Genomic DNA, 18,238 nt, shown 5'->3' with positions numbered 1-18,238 from the left:
GTTGCAATATCAAAGTGAAAAACGAAACAGCGAAACTGGAAATAGAGTTGATTCAGAATGGGGAGAGAAAAAAGAGTGCAGGAAATTTCATTGCAGGAAACTGACAAATCAAATTCCAACCAAAGATCAGACTTGAAAATGTGAAATCAGACATTTGATAGAGATGGTGGAACAGAAAGCTTCACCCAGATAGATAAATTAGGGGGTGCTGAATGTTAAAATGGAAATAAACAGACTATTACTTACTGGTACTTGTACTCTTGTGTGGTCCGTGTAATCAACGAGCGATTGGTTGAAAACAAGACATTAGTGCTTTCGAGAACAAGGACAAAACAAGCCAAGCATCACAGCCCAAAAACGTCATTGACTAAAGCAGAGACAAATACTGTTTTTCAGTTGTATTTCAATGCTCTGCCAATTTTTTTTTTTTACGTTTAACATGTTTTTATACTATTTTATTTAACGTTACAACTGGACTAAAGTCACAAAGTTTTTCAAAATTAAAAAGAAAAAAGTTTTGGGCTGCGTAGCAGGGCAGCAAAGCGTCACATGACAACATGATGGTAATTATATTATATAAGAAGCAACAAATACAGTATTCTGAAACATTTTGAAATGCTGAGACAGTAAGAAACATGGCACAGATATAAGACATATATAAATGGGATCCATATGCATAAGCACACAATATCAGAAAGAGAGAGCACCCTGATTCATTTCTTTAGTAGTCAACTGGTCATACATATGCATTTCCCAGGGATGACGTCCATAGCTGTCATGCTAACTGAAGACATGCATTCATTTCCCAGTTCTTGTCAAGCAGTTTCGGACATGCTGCAACAGCCTTTTTTTAACTTTAAAGTAAACATGCAAGATCCAAATGCCACAGGCCACAATTTCCAGTCTGAGTTCACTGTCAACAAACCAGCTCTCACATTATCTCCCAAAATGCAGTAGAGAAGAGACCCTGTGGTATTCACATCATACATCAATTTATTCTGACAAAGGCATGGCCTCCATTGCCTCATACAGAATCTTGTTTGTTTGGTTTTGTTTTCAGTAATTATCCAGCAAAGATGTATAATATTAGTCTCTCATCATTCAATAATGACAGTAAAGCCTCTTTTCTATATAATGACACTCATCACAAACATTGGTTATTAGTTATTTCAAATTGCGAGCATGCCCAAAAAAAGTATATAAGTATACAGTATATTACAACAAATGTTTTCACAGGGTCCAAATATAACACTTGCCAAGCACCAAATGAGATTAAAAGCTGGATTTGAGGAAATCAAATTGCCAATGGCTAGCAACTATAAGAAATTATGTATTATGTTGCAATTCAACATAAACTGTAAGAATGATGTAAGACATGTAAAAGAACGTCTTAAAATGAGAAAGATATAAACTATCTTTTAAAAATACTCATGTATCCTCTAAAAATGTTAATCACAGTGGGAAACATACCATTAGAAGTTTATCTAGGAGGCTGGGATAATTTTTTTTCTCCAGAACTCCATGTGGCAACACAATATTTCTCTTATTAAGCCACCAAATGAAAATAATAGAAAGAAAATCACAATGTAGCTTAACATATTCATGACAGGTGCAGATTCACAACTAGATGAACACTGACTCATCTTGTGATGATGATCCTATAAATAATGCTGTTTGTGCTATTTGCCACCAATAGGCAAGGTAAACAGCTAAATAAATCAATCATCATTAGGGATGTGACAATGCATGTAAGGAGCCGGTTGCAAATCTATAAAAATAAGTGACATTTTAAGTTGGTCGAAATGTTAAACAAATTGTAATACATTTGGGGGTGGGGGTTTATATGAATGTATCTCTGGTGGGAACTGTCTTCAGAAAAGTTTAAATGGCATTTTCTTTTCATCTTACCTCAACACAATTCACAACAAAGCACTGTTTACAACCCCAGCACCGTTTTGTTTACAGCAGTAACCAAAGAAATGCTACAATGCTGCTGTTCCATAGTTGCCACCTGCTGTCAGAAAGTGAATTTGCGCTCTCATTCAGCCCGTCTGCTAATGTTAAGGTATGTTTTATGTATTATAGTTTCACAAAGCTAGTCACATTTCAAATTTGAAATTATACAATCTAATTTAGAAAATTATGGGCTCCAGTTTAGAAAATTATATAAAATGCTCATGCAGCATGTATGCAGGATCTTTGTTTGGACTGTGATTAAAATGGCAGTGGTTGCCTCTAATTTTCAATGTAAAAGGCACAAGCAAACCCTTAGTTTGTTTATATAAAGAGATTTCTTTTGTTTGTATGATTTGTTTATATGATTTTGGATTTGACATATTTAAATTTCACAAAGAAATGTGCAGCATTTTGTCTGAGAAATAATGAAAGGACATCTTTTCATTTATAATTTGAAAAGATAATAAATGTAATCTTAAATTACATTTTGTTCAAAAATATTGTGAGAAAATTGTTGTGAATCATATCGTCATCCCTAATTATAATATATATATATATTTATCATTTTTCTCATATCACTTGCTATAGGCAAAAAGGTGTAGCAAAAAGTTATTTTGGACCCTGATTTTACATTTCTTGACTGAAAACTTCACACTTGACTTTTTCCCCTTTTAGTCACAGTACGTAATGGGTTCAGGAAGCACCCTATATATCACCCCCAGCATTAAATAGCATGTTAGCAGAGGTGAATCCATGAGTACGGGGACTTTCATGATATATAACCACTCTCAATTCAGCATCCAAAACTCACTCAAGACACTAAATGTACTGTGCTATCAATGAAAAGAAAAAAAGGAAAAATTAGCTTCTACAGCATCTATGATCAATCAAGAGATGTAAAGGTGATTGGATTGTAACGTTGAGGACACACTATGACTGGTCATCCCAACTTGCACATGCTCAGCTCCAGGAGTCTGACATCACACATCCATGCAGTGTTAAATTCCCAAAATCACAGAAAGATGCATGTGTGTATAAACTCCAGCTATAGAAACTTTTATCTGTGGGTTACCCTCCCTTTTAGCTATAAGATTCTCTTTATGTTTTGAGATTTAGGGTAGCTGGATGCCTCTTCTGTTCTTGCAAAGGATTTAACATATGACTACATATCCAGTCTGACCAGTGTAAAGGCATTCAAAACTCTGTAATTTTCTTTTTGATGGGAAGTCGTCTCTATGACAACATCATAGACTCATCCCTGCAAAGACTGGGAAGCTTGCCGGTTGCTACGACAACTTGCTGTTGATTTTGAAGCAAATTATTGTGCTTTGAGAATAAAGAGCCCCAAAAATCCCTACGCATTCAACCGAAAGAACATTGTGTACAACCTTTAACAATGGTAAATAATTTTGTTGGTCTGAAGTAACTACCTCTCGCAAACTATCTGGGAAAGCAAAACCCTAAAGGTTGTAATACATTTTCTTTACTGTTTCTGTAACTGTGTAGCATTTGATTTAAACAGTACAGAGTGAAAGACATATCTGTAAAAGCAAAGACTTCAACTGTTTACATACTCTGGCAACAATACAGCAATAACCCTGTAGGCTCAAACTAGCTTGTGCATCTAGGTCAATTTGGCCAGGTACTGAAGCTGCAAAGTCCTACAGGTATATTTGGCCGACATGCCAATTTAGATGTCTCTGAAACCAGACTAAAATATCTCAGACATAAGACTGGTGTTAGTAGTGTTAGTTGGTGTGTTAGCATCTCTTGTGATAGGGCGAACGAGCAGGCAAGGGTGTACTTGGTTCACTTACTCTGAGGACATGAAAGAGGACATGGGCCCAACCTCCTTGGCTTTCTGCAGAGCATGTTTCTGATTAAACGCCTGTTCCTCCTCCTCTTCATCCTTGGAACAGCAATGCATTATCATTACACAATTGCCTTACAAATCCTTCAGCATATAAAGCTAAAAGAACCTTGCTGGATATACCTTTGTGAGCTCCTGGGCATTGGCCAAATTGTCAACAGCGATAGCCAAGAAGACGTTGAGCAGTGTATCTGACCATTTTGTCAAGGATTTTGGCTCAAAACAATGAGCTATACAGCAATAACCACCAAAACTAAGGAGGACAGATTTAACCCAACATACAGTATTATGCAATCAGCACAGAGTATCAAGTAAACGTGCACTAATCTTATAATCTTAGCAAAGTCAGGCAAATACAAAAAGCTAGTTAAATTTTGTTGAAGGATCACAGAGAAAACTGTAGTGAAGAATCATGCACAGAAAGAAAAGGAATGTGTATTAAGAAGTAAATAAGATAAATTTTGATTTCATGTTGACTTAAAAATTATTATAGACCTGAAGAATATCACCCACACACATAGACACACACACACACACACACACACACTAGGTATTGCTGGTCATGGATAGAGAAAGAATCAACGTAGGATACAATTTCCAAACAGAGTCAGAACAATGAAGTAGACAGATGACCACATCCCCGACTTCACGCCACCTTGAGACCGGATTCCATTGTACATGACTTCATTCCAGTCCTCCCCAGTGAGAATCTATAAACACAGTGAACTTATTTCAGGCCCATGTGGAATCTAACTTCACAGAGAGCTTCCCATACTTCAGCAGAATAATTTGACAGATGCTTTCCCTTGCATGTCTGTCTATTAAATATTTCAGCTAATCTGATAATACTTTCTGCAACCAATAAAAAGTGATACCAATAACATATTTTACCAAATTCCATTCCCCAGAATTGTAATGATTTTTCCCTGAAATTTGCCACAGACACAAAATCTACAAATTTTGCTTGGGCCTAAAAGTATTTTTTTCTGTGCTGGACCTTTTTTTATTTTCATTATTATAAAGGGAAGATAGATTATGTTTTGTGACTAAGTATGTTTTTGTTCTGCACTTTGATCCTAATTTCCTCTCTATCTGTGCAATTAAATCTTGGTCTAATTAATTAGCCTTCCTTTCTAAGCCATTTTTTCACTAAGAAACATCCGGACTCTAGCATTATACTCAGATTACAACTGGGTGAAATCTTACTTGAAACACTGTCATGATGGATGCTGGAAAAGTGTCAAAATTAGTGGGTGTGTAGTCTTCAAAAATGAACCTGTAAAGAAAAAAAAACACCTATTTGCAAGCCATTATATTCAAAATGTGTCTGACCAGGTTACTGAATAATAGATTATTTGCATTTCTCCAACTGGTTGAACCTGATCTATTTTCTATTGTCTTGCTACACCTGTCACATAGAGTTATAGTTCCACTCTAAACATTATTTTTTAATGTTGATATGGGTATTGTTGAGTCAGGATTAAAGCAAGCTGAAGATTTAACATTGTTATTGCAAATGACATAAAGAGCAGCTCATAACTACAGGTGTAGCATTCAGACATTTTCAGTCATAAATCCAAATTTAAAACTGTCTACGGGCGCTGTCTGTGCTTAGACTGATAAGATATTACCTTCCACCAAAGAGCTGCATGCCCAGAAGTGCAAAGACCACAATGAAGAGGAAAAGCAGGAAGAGCAAACTGATAATAGATTTCATGGAGTTCATCAGAGACACAACCAGGTTCCTCAGGGACGCCCAGTACTAACAACACAAATACAGCATCTCTAAGTTCAAAATAGGGACAACCAGAACAGAGCAAAGACGTCAATAAATAGATTATTGTCTCTGCAAGAAGCAAACAAACCCAAGAGGCTGTTATTCCAGGCAAGCTTGCACTCACTTTGTGATCTTGAAAATTCTCAACAATCGCAAGGCACGCAGAACGCTGATCCCAAAGGATGTGCCAGGTCTGAAGAACCCCCACAGCACCTCAAAAATGCTGCCCACTATCACCTGGATGAAATTTAAATATGCCAAAATGATGATGTCAATGATGTTAAAAAAAATAAAGGTGCAGTCACATAAGCAAAATTTCACAAGGAAATAAGGTCCATTGTCTGTTGTCAGTTGTGTAGCAATGAGTATGAAGCACAACAAATGTTACTTACCTAATGAAATTCAACAATGAAACTTCACCACACAATGGTAAATGAGACTGTCTATCTATCTATCTATCTGTCTATCTATCTATCTGTCTATCTGTCTATCTGTCTATCTATCTATCTGTCTATCTGTCTATCTGTCTATCTATCTATCTATCTATCTATCTATCTATCTATCTATCTGTATATCTATCTATCTGTCTATCTATGTATCTATCTATCTATCTATCTATCTACAGTATCTATCTATCTATCTATCCTATCTATCTATCTACTCTATCTATCTATCTATCTATCTATCTGTATGTACAGTATACATATGCAATATATATATATATATATATATATATATATATATATATATATATATATATATATATATATATTATATATATATAATATGCACACATTAAATACAAAATTAAATCAAACATTAATTGTATGTTAGATGACAAACAGAAAACATGAGATTTACTCATTTAAAAAAATGTAACAGGATATGTATTCATGGAAAGGACCAGGTACAAAAGTTCTGATTAAATTAAAGATTAGCCATTAGCTAATTATTATATACTGATACAGTCCAGAACTACAACTGAATTATAATTAAATAAAGCTACATACTGATATTCAGTGCTGGGTCCTCAAATTTACATAGCAATTAGAGACATGTTCATAGTGCTCAGAGTGGAGAAGTGTAACTTCAAAAAAGATCAAATTAGATTTACGGTTTCATCCGCTCTTATTTCTTTGCACTGCTTTTATCTTTCTTGATAAAAAACAACAACTCATTTTTGGACTCATACCCTTGATCCTCGTTGACACTTGCACTGTTGTGCTATCCTTATTCCAAAGAAGAGTATGGGAAGGATGACACTTACGCCAAAATCAAAGCAGTTGAAGGAGGAGTGGAAATAGAGTCTGGGTCCGAGTCCATACATCTTGAGAAACATCTCTGTAAGAAACAGGCCCAGAAACAGGAACTCTGCATAGTCTGTAATAGAAAGGAATCACTTTAAAGTTAAGACTGTTGATCATGTATGACAGCATATCCACAGAGAAAAAAAAGTTTCATTTTGCTTGTGGTCTTACAAAGGAGATTAGACAACCACTGAGACTGCTTGTGGTGTACGATGGCAACACAGAAAGTGTTGAGGGCCACCAGACTCAGAACGATCCAGTAGAAGGTGTGAGTCTTCACCATACGGCGAACGGAGATCCGTAGCATGCGTTCTTTCCGACGGAAATAGGACGTTGGTCCTCTTTTAGCACTGCGTATGCTGGCTCTGTTCAACTGCATCCCTGATGGACAAAAATGTGTGTAATATGTGCATATAATGACATGTGGGTAAATATTTAGCATCATCTAGACAGGATATGAAGGAGGCTTGTGGGAGGAAACCACTCACCTACAGACGATATGTCAGCATACTGTTCCTCTGGAGTTCTCCGAACGTCATCCATCCCTCTTCTCTTTATTGTGGTGGCTCTTTTTAGCACTGAGAACACATATCAAATAATTTATCCCATGATCTTATCTTATTCTATTTCTTTTATTTCCAACTAAACAAATAACAGATTAATAAACCAAAAACTATAAGAAATGAAAGCATATACGGGTTATAAAAAATTGACAGACACTTGATTTGCATTTTGGTCATGTCACGATGAATAGCCCTGCCCATGTCCTGTGGGAAATTATTGTATTACATGTTCCCAATTATAAACAAATAAAAATCATTCACATTTTTATGTAACTCAAAATATGTTTAGCACCTTCCAAAAATCTATGTATACATTTTTATTTGTGTTCATTTGTTTATTTAATTATTATTTAATCAGGGACAATGCACTTAAAATAATGCATAAAATCAATGTAAAATGTGTCAGGGTGGCTAATTTCCATCTGTAGCCAAAGCCGAGGTGGAAAAACTGAACCTAAAGCAAACTATTAAAATATTATCTGGAAAATATTTACTTTTCGATTTTATTTCCGTTTTTAATCAGTGATGGTAACTTTTCATAAACATCGAATATATTTTGGTGAATTTATGCTTTAAATGGCTACAGAGAAACTATGTATCACTGAAAACTGCAGCCAGCTTAGGACATAATATGACAAATGTACAGCCATCACCCCGTTGTAATAATTTACTTCTCAAGCATTTATAGAATATAACAGGCTAGACAGCAGCAACTGAGAGTTCCCCAATTAAATCAAAGCATCTAGCCTAATAGCTTGCACTAAGGGATGCATTCAACTGCAAATAAGTCCGCTTGTTAGATTTCGCTGTTGTCATGGCAACAATGAAGTAAATACGAATGCCTGCAATTACATCTAATGTTTTATACTCTCTTCAGAGTGCAACCTGGATACCTACTGCTGTCAATCCTCATTTACAAGGGCCAAAACAGGTCTCAGTCTCTCCTGACCTCCTAAAAAATGTTTTCCATATAGGGCCCAAGACAATCATCTTAAATGGGATGATGGGACGTTTACAGCAGAACAGCAGGGAAATCGAAATAACAGTTCACCATGGTAACTGCCTGTTTTCCATTCACACAGCCTCTGGGAAGCTGTCAATCAACATTTAATAAAAAAAAATAAAAAATAAAAAAGTTTATTCTGGGGAAAACCTGTCGCCTTGTATAGGGTTTGGATGTCATGTGGTGGGTCTTCGCTTCACAGATGTGCGCCATGAGCAGGATCATGGCGTTTTGTTTATTGTGACATCAGTCTATTGAATATACTGTACAAACCCTGTGCTGTTTTATGGGACCAGAACAGGCTTTATACTCCAGAACAGGCTATTGAATAAATGATGAAATCTGGGACAGAGAGACTGTGTATTTACTATTGTGTTTAAAATATCATATGACCCTTACCCTGACACATAATTAAAAAACTGCATCCCACAAATCTACGTGGGAAAATAATCTACGTGAGAAAAACAGCAGAGGTCAAACATCTCACCATCCAAAGCAGAAGGTCCAGAATTCTTGTTCTCCTCTGCAAGCATCACCTCCTCTGCAAAATAAAAACGCATTTGAATGTTATCACGTTGTGCACATACAATTCACTGAAAAACTGGCATTTCATATTCTTATTTATATATATATAAATCATGTGCACCGCTTTTTATTTTCAGATTTTCCTGCTTCTAGCACAAAGTGCATTCTGGATCATTTTTAAATCATGCTGATGAACATGATCACTAGGTTTTGGGAATTTAACTGATGTAATTTAAAGCATTCTGAAACGTATATATTTCTAGTTTATGTTTCACTTGAATTGTTACACTGATATATAGCAAACATAATTTGGCATGAAAAAAAATTGCAAAATAGAAGCATATTTTTTACAAGTGTGTCTCATTTTAATGGGTCTGAGCATCTGCTGTAAAATGGAGTGATGCTGTGACACGTTGTGTTTTGACAGATTTGATTTACTTTATTTGTTTTGCATGGTGCATTTGCCAGCTCAGTATGTAAGAGTACCTGCACGGTCGATCCAGGCCCGATATCCGTTCAGCTCCCTCTCGATCTGTTGCTGTCTCCTGAGCTTCATGAAGGCTCTTCGGTTCTCTACCCGCTCTCGCTCTTTAGCAAACTCTCTACATGAGTCAACAGCATACAATTACCCACACAGAGAAGAACCACAGGGATGACACACTTAATTTATCAAAGTGTTTCACCTGCAGAGTGAAGGAATGAAAGGCAGAGAGAGATGCTGCATCCCAATTTGCATCCTTTTTTTTAAGTTGAAATCACACCAACTTGTGGCATCTACATATTACATCATCACTGCTAAAGGGGTCATATGATGCATTTTTATGTATTCCTTTTTCTTTAGTGTGTTATGTTGCTGTTTGTTGGCAGAGTCACGCTCCACTCTGATACATTCTCCTCAAGTCGTGCAAACTCACAACATTATTAACTGTCTTTATAATTGCTTTGAAAGCTGAAGCTTTTGATTATGGTTACATTTCTGACACATGCTTGTAATGAACGGTCAATCACAATGCACTGAGTCAGCTGGCTAATCAGAGAACATTGAGCTTTTTGGAGGAAAGAGCTTTGTAAAGGTCAACAGGCTTTAGAAAGACTGGGAATACAGGAGCTACAATAATGTACAGTATGTGGAAATAATGTGTTTCTTGAACATTAAAGCATGCTATTATATTCTGTTACACCTAATACTCAAAACAATAATCTTTGAAAATAGCATCACATGACCCCTTAAACATTTTTTTCCCCCATGAAGAAACTGGCAAAAAAATGGCAACAAATTGATAAGTTAAATGAACTGATAAATGAATTTTAAGGCAATGAATTTAACTTACAAATACTCACATTATAGTACATGACAAAGATGTATGTCATCAATTTTATAAAATTTCAGTTATGTCTTAATACTGTTGTATTGTATTTCGTCATACTCAAATGTATACGCTTTTATGTCACAAGAGAAGTATGCACATTTAGCTTGCACTTGAACTAAACTACCGGTAAAAAGTTTTAAATAATTAATTTTTTTTTATGTTTTTCAGCAAATTAGAATGCTTTCAGAAGGATCATTTCACACTGAAGACTGAAATAATGGCTGCTAAAATTCAGCTTTGCCATCACAAGAATAAAGTACAATTTAACATTCATTAAAATAGAAAATAGTTGTTGTTTTTTATAATATTTTACATTAAGTTAATACATTACACATTAACCTCTGATAAAACTCATTACCCCTGTGTCAGCTCAGACATCAGGTTAGGTGTAGAGTCAGTTAGTCATAGAGTCCATTGTGGAAATCAGTACTTACCCTGACAGGACTCCTAATACCAGATTCAACACAAAGAAGGATCCAATTATTATTAGAGGAATGAAGTAGAGCCAATTCCAAGTAGCGCCTAAGGCATCGTTGGTCTGTGCAAACACAAAACAGGAAGTGATTAAAACAATGAAAATAATTCATTATGGTTATAATTTGCAGTAGCTACTAAATTCCTGGGTTCAGATGGTCAGAAAACCATAAACCCTGCCCTTGCAATAGTGACGATTCAGTGGGGCTCTGCTTGGCAGTGCAAAGGGTGTGATCAGTGTGTGGGCAGGTGGCATTGTTGCCCAGCCAAGCTGAGAGGGTGTTCCCCACATCTAGATGCAGCTGCATCAGCTCAGTTATGAGTGTGAAAAACACCTCTAACTGTGGCAGCATGACTCATGTCAACGCATGACACCATGTGACTGATTAAAAACACTGTGGACTCTTCCAGACATTCAAAACTATGAGATCATAATTTTTAAGTAATCAAACCCACAAAGGATAATTTTGAAATATTTTAAAGGTGAGCATAACTAGAAAAAAATTAACTCTAGAAATGTCCATGGCTTTTCAAGATTTTTCATGAAGTACCAGAAATCTAAATTTTAAAGTCACCTTAAAAAATAAAAAATTACTTGTTTTAATTGAATGTTGCAGTGTTACAACCCAGAAGTGGAATGACAGGTCTTTTCAGTGCAAATTCATTTGGCACTTGGTTAAAGCAGTCAATGCAGTCATCGACTCATCCTCAAAAATCATGAATAAACAACAGAGGTGCAAACAGTAATACCTCCAAACTTTCCAATTCCTTCAAACAAGGTCTCTAAGCTTTCTATTTGTTGTATAAAGATTTTATCTCAAACTAAATGCATGAAAGCCTGAGTAAGTCCTCCTCCACAAAAAATACATATTAAAACTAAGAAAATGAAATTCCATGCTCAGATACCAGCACTATTGGATGACAGTGAAGAACAGAGCCAACTCAGCATATAAATGGCACTAGTATGATAGCAGTCAACCATCCAAGCTAATTTCACCAAAAGCTCCAATAATCTAATGCAGAATAAAGATTGTATCTACTGTAACACCTCATTTTCCAGTACTTGGAGCTGTTTGGAGATAAAACCACTTTGACAAACCATTCCAAATGTGACTTGTTATGAAAAGGGAGTTGTTACTGTGCTTGAATCCGCTTGAAAAAAGATGAGAAGTCAGGGGAAAGCTACAGAGTGTTGCATGCTGTACAGTATGTACAACCAGTGTACAAATACGATCACAGATGGATAGAATACAGAAAGAGAAAGTTCTTCCAACATAAACTGCAACTATTTCAGCTAAAATGGACCAACCATAAGTGCAATTTCATCATTCAAAACTAGAATGATTTATGTTTTTTATTTTGGGGAGAACAGAAGGAACAGGATTAGGGAACAATGTAAATGCAAGCTGCCTGCATGAACACAACATCTCCCAAAGCCACAATATCATCATCCAACCAAAAACTCAATCAGTGTACTTTACAACCAGTCATTAAAAAGCATATAACGTGAAATACTACAAAGAAGCTAATGACCCCGAGATCTCCTGAGGAAGACTTTTACATGAAGTAACGATTTAACAATGGACTATAAGATTATAATTTTATGTATTAGAATTATAATACAGAAGTGTCATCATTTCAAGCACAGAAACAAAACTGCTACATATCATTCAGCTGAGAGAGTAACTCACATTATAGAGTACAGCTGTCCAGCCTTCCATGGTGATGCACTGGAAGACAGTGAGTATGGAAAATAAGATGTTATCAAACTGAGTGATGCCATCATTGGGTCCTTGCCAGGGGCCAGTGCAGTTATAATTTTCAGGACAAGGCTTGGCCCCACACGGGAAGTCAAGTTCAGATGAGTCTGCTCTCTCAGAGTCTGCATGAGATGAGAAAGACATTTTTTTTTTCATGAATTGCATACTAACTGTATAAGTGTTTTTTTAATCCATCCGTGTCATTTGTTTGCTTGTTTTGCTATTTGTTTTCATGCAGCTAATAGAAGAGGCCAACAGAAGAATGAAGTGTTTACTTCCTGTATAGAAGGAGCCGAGCCCCTGACCGACAGGTCTGTATGGACCCGTGAGGGATTGCCAAATTTTATTTTCTGCTCTTGCAAATGTCAATGATGGTATTCTTGTCAATAGTAATCTTCAATTTAATATTTAATAATGTGCATCTGTATTTAGTCCACTCACAAAATGAAAATTCATTTACTTCCCCTCATGTTGTTCCAAACCTTTATAACTTTTTCTTCTGTGGAACAGAAAGGAATATTTTATAGAAATATATAAGAATGTTGGTAACCAAACGATTTTGGGTCCTATTGACTCTTGCTGTATGGACAAAAAATACTTTGGAAGACAATGAGACCCGAAACTTTAGTTACCAACATTCTTCAAAATATCTTCTTTAGTGCCCCACAGAAGAAAGAAATGCATACAGATTAGGAATTACTTCAGGGGAGAGTAAATAATAACAGTTTACATTTTTGGGCGGACAATCACTTTAAGAACATGGAGTTATTTGTGACTCTAAAAGATGTTAAATGGTTGCCAACTTTCACAGAAACAATTATTATTATTATTATTTTTTTTTTTTTACTGAAAATTTTCAGAAATACTGTTTCCATTTATTTATTTATTCATTATTTTTTATTTTTTAGTGTTCTGAAGATTTAAATATTTGGTTTGGATTCCATGATCTGAAAAGCACATACATGTAATAAATATATTGATGTACTGTATGTCTGTACATATGTGGATATGTGGGTCTGTGCATGTTATTTTTCCTGTGTCTGTCAGAGTATGATCCTCACCTGTAATATTTGAAAAAGCTACACATCTTTTGTGGAGTTTTCCACTGTAGAACTCTAATCCAATAATAGCAAACATGAGAATGGCAAAAAACAGCAGCAGACCAATCTGTAGCAGTGGCACCATCGCCTTCATTATGGATTTAAGAACTATTTGCAGACCTTTAAAAAAAAACATGAAAATATATAGATATCAACAAACCTTTCTACACATAAACAATCTAAACAAAAATACTATACTATTAATTCCTTCACATGTGGAAAAACTTTAACACTACAGCATCCACATGTAAAAGAACAACTATAACACTGTGTCCTAACCAAGTGTGATGTGACAAATCAGATACATGGAGTGGGTTTTTGGACCAGTGAGATTTCTTTGTGCAGCTACCAAAATAATTGGACACTTAGCAACAAAGAAAATGCCTTGCATGTATCTTGCTGCAATTTATGTCTTGTTTTATCACTTTGCACCTGATTAGGATGCATTGAAATACTTCTCATTTCAAATGAAACAACACAATGTTTGATTAAAAACTTCAAAGAACCGTAAACCTACTAGGAATGCCAGAAACCAGTTTAAGGGGCCGTAATACCCTCACAGCCCTGAGTGTGCGCAGGTCTAATGAAATATTCATGTGGGCTCCTGCTGTGGCCAGAATCCTGTTAACAAAATAAAAACAAACATAGGTTAGGCAAAGAAACTAAATCAACAGAAATTATGCACGATATATGAATATTTCACAAAAATGTTAATGATGATATTTTGTAAACTATGCAATCTCCATCATTAGTGACATGGTAATCAACGAGATAGTGATGACTCATAGTGATACTGTAGGTAAAGGGGAGCAATTAGAGCAGTGGTGCTAAATGTGTGTGGTCCTTAATGAGGTAATCCCTCTCAGTGAATGATGGGCAGCACAGTTTCTAATAAGGGTCACTTCTGATTCACAGCTTCCTTTTAAGCACAAGTGGTATTCATGAGGCATGACCAATGACCAATCTCTGTCTTTCATTCCACACGGTTGTTCATGTATAGCCACAATCAGACAGGAGCACACAACTTTAATATAGGGAGAAACCTGATTTTTCATATTTGTGTGACAATAATAAGATGCCAGTAGGAACCAGATGTGACACTCATGATGAATTTAAAGGGGCAGTTCACCCAAAAATGAAAGTGTGTTTACATATCTGTACCTTGTATATGTTGATGTGTCTATATCTATTTATCCACAGAACTAGCCAACTGTGAAAAATAACAATGGAAACAACAAAAAAAAAACCTTTCTTGAGGAACATGTTAGAAAAAAACTACCCAAACTATACTATAAACTAATTTTTGCATATACTGTATAGTATATATTTTATTTTAGGGCTATGGTTTGGATGAGTTTGTAGATGTTATAATTAGATTTTAAAATGTGACTGCTCTGAGGAAAAAAGGAGTGTAAATGTGGACAATATATAAAAACAGTATTTGAACTCAAAAAATGCATTTTCATGATTGATCATTGCTGTTGAGGAACTTAACCCTCTGGAGTCGACCAACGTGAATACACGTTTTGTGGTATCTTCTCCTGATAACCCCGAAAAGAACTCAAATTACACTTTCAGTTTTGATCGTACAGATAAGAGCAATACATCAATCAAATCTATAAAGGGTCTACTTTTATTTGTATATACACATAATAACAACAAAACTTTGTGCATTTATAAAATAAAGAAAACAAACAGGGTGCGCTGTCTGCTGCCTTGGTCTGCGGTGATCTTCATTTAGAAATGCGCCATTAAAATGAACTGTAACTCAGCAAATACTCAAAAGAAGAGACATGAGAGAGCTATCTATAGAAAGCTTGACATGTCTACATTTAAACTAAGCAAGTCTTAGTTAAATCGAAAACAAATATTCTGTAATAAAGTAATCCATATGAAAACAACGCGATGTCCAGTCTTTCACGTCTCCCTTCATTATATCTAATGCGACCACGCCCACGCGCCGAGCACGCTATAGATATTTTAATAGACAACGTGAAGCTTGCGGCGTGTAAAAGCCCCCATACCAGCAAACAAAGCAGTGAGACTGTTTTTCAAGTTTTTTTTAATTTTACTGTTCGCTTCATGCTGAGAGGAATAATACCGGTACATAATTCACACCAAGAACACGTGCTGAGAGGAATACGATTTGGATTACCCCAGAAAAAAGAATGAAGCAGCTTTATCATAAACATGCGTATGTTAGACTTTTTCCAAACTATAACTCCTGACTAAATGTATAATCAAGTGCAACATTATGAAGTTTCATTCACATCATCTAAATGTTTCACGATGCCAGGAGTTTTTTTTTATGTTCTATAACACACTACCATGAGTCTCTTAAAAAATGTTTATGTCCTTCAGAGCACATAAACAATATACTCTTTGGAAATTCTAGGTATGTGATGTTCATTTATATATTTCAACATGACACAATACCAGTCAAAAACTTTAGAACAGTAAGATTTTTCATGTTTTTGTAAAGAATTGAACTTCAGCCGACCAAGCCTGCATTTATTTGATCCAAAATACATAGTTGCATTTGCTAAAGCAGTAATATTGTGAAATATTTTTACTATTTAAAATAACTGCTTTCTATTTGAATATATTTTAAAATGTAATTTATTCCTGTGATCAAAGCTAAATTTTCAGCATCTTTACTCGAGTCTTACTCCAAGTGTAACAATATACACTATACCATTCAAAAGCTTGAAGTCAGTATATATAGAAATTAAAACTTTTATTTAGCACACACGTGATGATAAATACAATAATCATGTTACAAACGATGCTGTTCTTTCAATTCATCAAAAAAACTGAATAAATTATTCTTAGCCCTTTTCAACCTTAATAATAATAAATGTTTTTTGAGTAGCATTCAGAATGATGATGTGTGACTGGAGTAATGATGCTAAAAATTCAGCTTTGAAAGTCAGCTTTGATTGTTCCTAATAAACTGTTTAACTGCACTCGCAAGTGAACCTCAAGTTATTTTGTGGGATAATTAAATATATTCTAAATAAACTACAAACATAAAAATATATACATTTATTTTGTCCTCACATTCTTTATTGTAACTCTTCCCTCTCAGTCACACACCTGACTGAAAAGCTCATTATGCAGCTCATTATGCGGGCCGTTGTCTTCTCAGGTGTGAATCACACTAATATTGATGGTCAATCACGCCTACTCGCATACGCCCTTTCGAAACAAATAGTGTCTTAGAAAATTTAAATCAATCTAATGTTTTCTGTGAGCGAGTAAACAAGATGATTTTCACATCATTTTGAAGCAAAAATTCTAGGCTACAAGGTCCATGTTTGACTGTCTTGTGAACAAATGTTCTGTATGTGTTTTATGACCTTATTTCAGTGACTTCAAAATTGTAGTTTGTCACTAACTAACAATGCATAAACGTTGTTTTCTCAAAAAAAACAATCATGTACATACATGCTATTTACATATTATTGTAGCCCAGTTTGTACTGTTTACAGTGTTATTCGACTTTAGCCATTTATATGTTTATAAGCAACTGAAAAAAGCACAAAAGTCACAAAACTTCTCCAGGCCCCCAAAACCCCCTAGACCTCAGAGGGTTAAGTAATCATACCCATCCCTACTAGCACCCTCCCAAGAAGCTGGCCAGTAGGACCCTGCAATAATATGATATGATTATTGTTGTTCTGGTTAGAATGAACAGAATCCCTCATCTCTCAAAGGGAACCCATCAAGGACACGGCTCATTATAAAATGCAAATGTTGTCCCTTATTTGCTGTGCCACCTAACAGGAAACAGCAACTCATCTGTGATGCTGCATGCAACATTCAGAGGGAAATGAAAGAAGCATTAGTGTATGTGAGAGAAAAGCTTTTGCTGGCAGCATTCGGCTCCTAACAGCTACCAACTGGATGCCATGTGTGTAACCTGGGATGAACCGTCCTTTCCAACATTTCTACCAAAGCTGAAATTCTGGATTCTCTCATATCCCAATTCACCTGGCACTCCTGTTGTTGGCTAATTAAACTTCATCCCCTTCCACCCCACTGAGATGAAAAAGACTGCCAAAGAAAGGTGTATGAACACAAGACACATAAAAAGAGGAAGATACACAGAGAGTGAGAGAATCAGATAAGATTTGGCTTTAGCTGAAGCAACTGAGAATTTATCTCCACTGGTTTCCAAATTTTGAATTCAACAGATGTTTAAAGACATGTCCAGTATGTAACAGGATGAAAATGAATTATGTAAAATACTGATTTAAACAAACAGAAAACAGATCAAAGAGAATGTGCCAATTTGTACAGTTCTCTTGTGCAGACTCTTATTTTACAAATATAAGAATACAATGTTTTGTTGTTAAGTGATTAAAGTTTTATTAATTAATTTAATGAAAATTCATGAAAATAATTATGAAAATGTTCTTATATTCTATACGGAAAATACACACAATAGCTTTTAACACTGTTAAACAATTTATTTTACAGATACATTTATTTTACATAGTTTAATTAGTAAACTGTGGGCAGCACATAAAA

The 18,238-nt window shown here is 35.4% G+C and overlaps 1 protein-coding gene across 1 annotated transcript in view; it reads right to left on the bottom strand.

Annotated features, from left to right (window-relative positions):
- LOC109101305 (voltage-dependent R-type calcium channel subunit alpha-1E-like) overlaps positions 1-18,238 on the bottom strand; it is a 137,545-nt gene that overhangs the window by 29,350 nt on the left and 89,957 nt on the right. The window contains 15 exon segments of the mRNA XM_042729512.1: positions 3,774-3,865; positions 3,950-4,017; positions 4,419-4,536; positions 5,033-5,102; positions 5,458-5,590; positions 5,729-5,840; positions 6,871-6,983; positions 7,082-7,291; positions 7,399-7,488; positions 8,964-9,017; positions 9,488-9,603; positions 10,806-10,909; positions 12,537-12,727; positions 13,667-13,825; positions 14,223-14,326. Coding sequence (XP_042585446.1) covers positions 3,774-3,865; positions 3,950-4,017; positions 4,419-4,536; positions 5,033-5,102; positions 5,458-5,590; positions 5,729-5,840; positions 6,871-6,983; positions 7,082-7,291; positions 7,399-7,488; positions 8,964-9,017; positions 9,488-9,603; positions 10,806-10,909; positions 12,537-12,727; positions 13,667-13,825; positions 14,223-14,326 — 1,734 coding nt within the window.

The sequence above is a fragment of the Cyprinus carpio genome, chromosome B8 (assembly GCF_018340385.1).
Source record: "Cyprinus carpio isolate SPL01 chromosome B8, ASM1834038v1, whole genome shotgun sequence".
NCBI lineage: Eukaryota > Metazoa > Chordata > Actinopteri > Cypriniformes > Cyprinidae > Cyprinus > Cyprinus carpio.
This window is presented reverse-complemented; position numbering and strand designations above follow the sequence as displayed.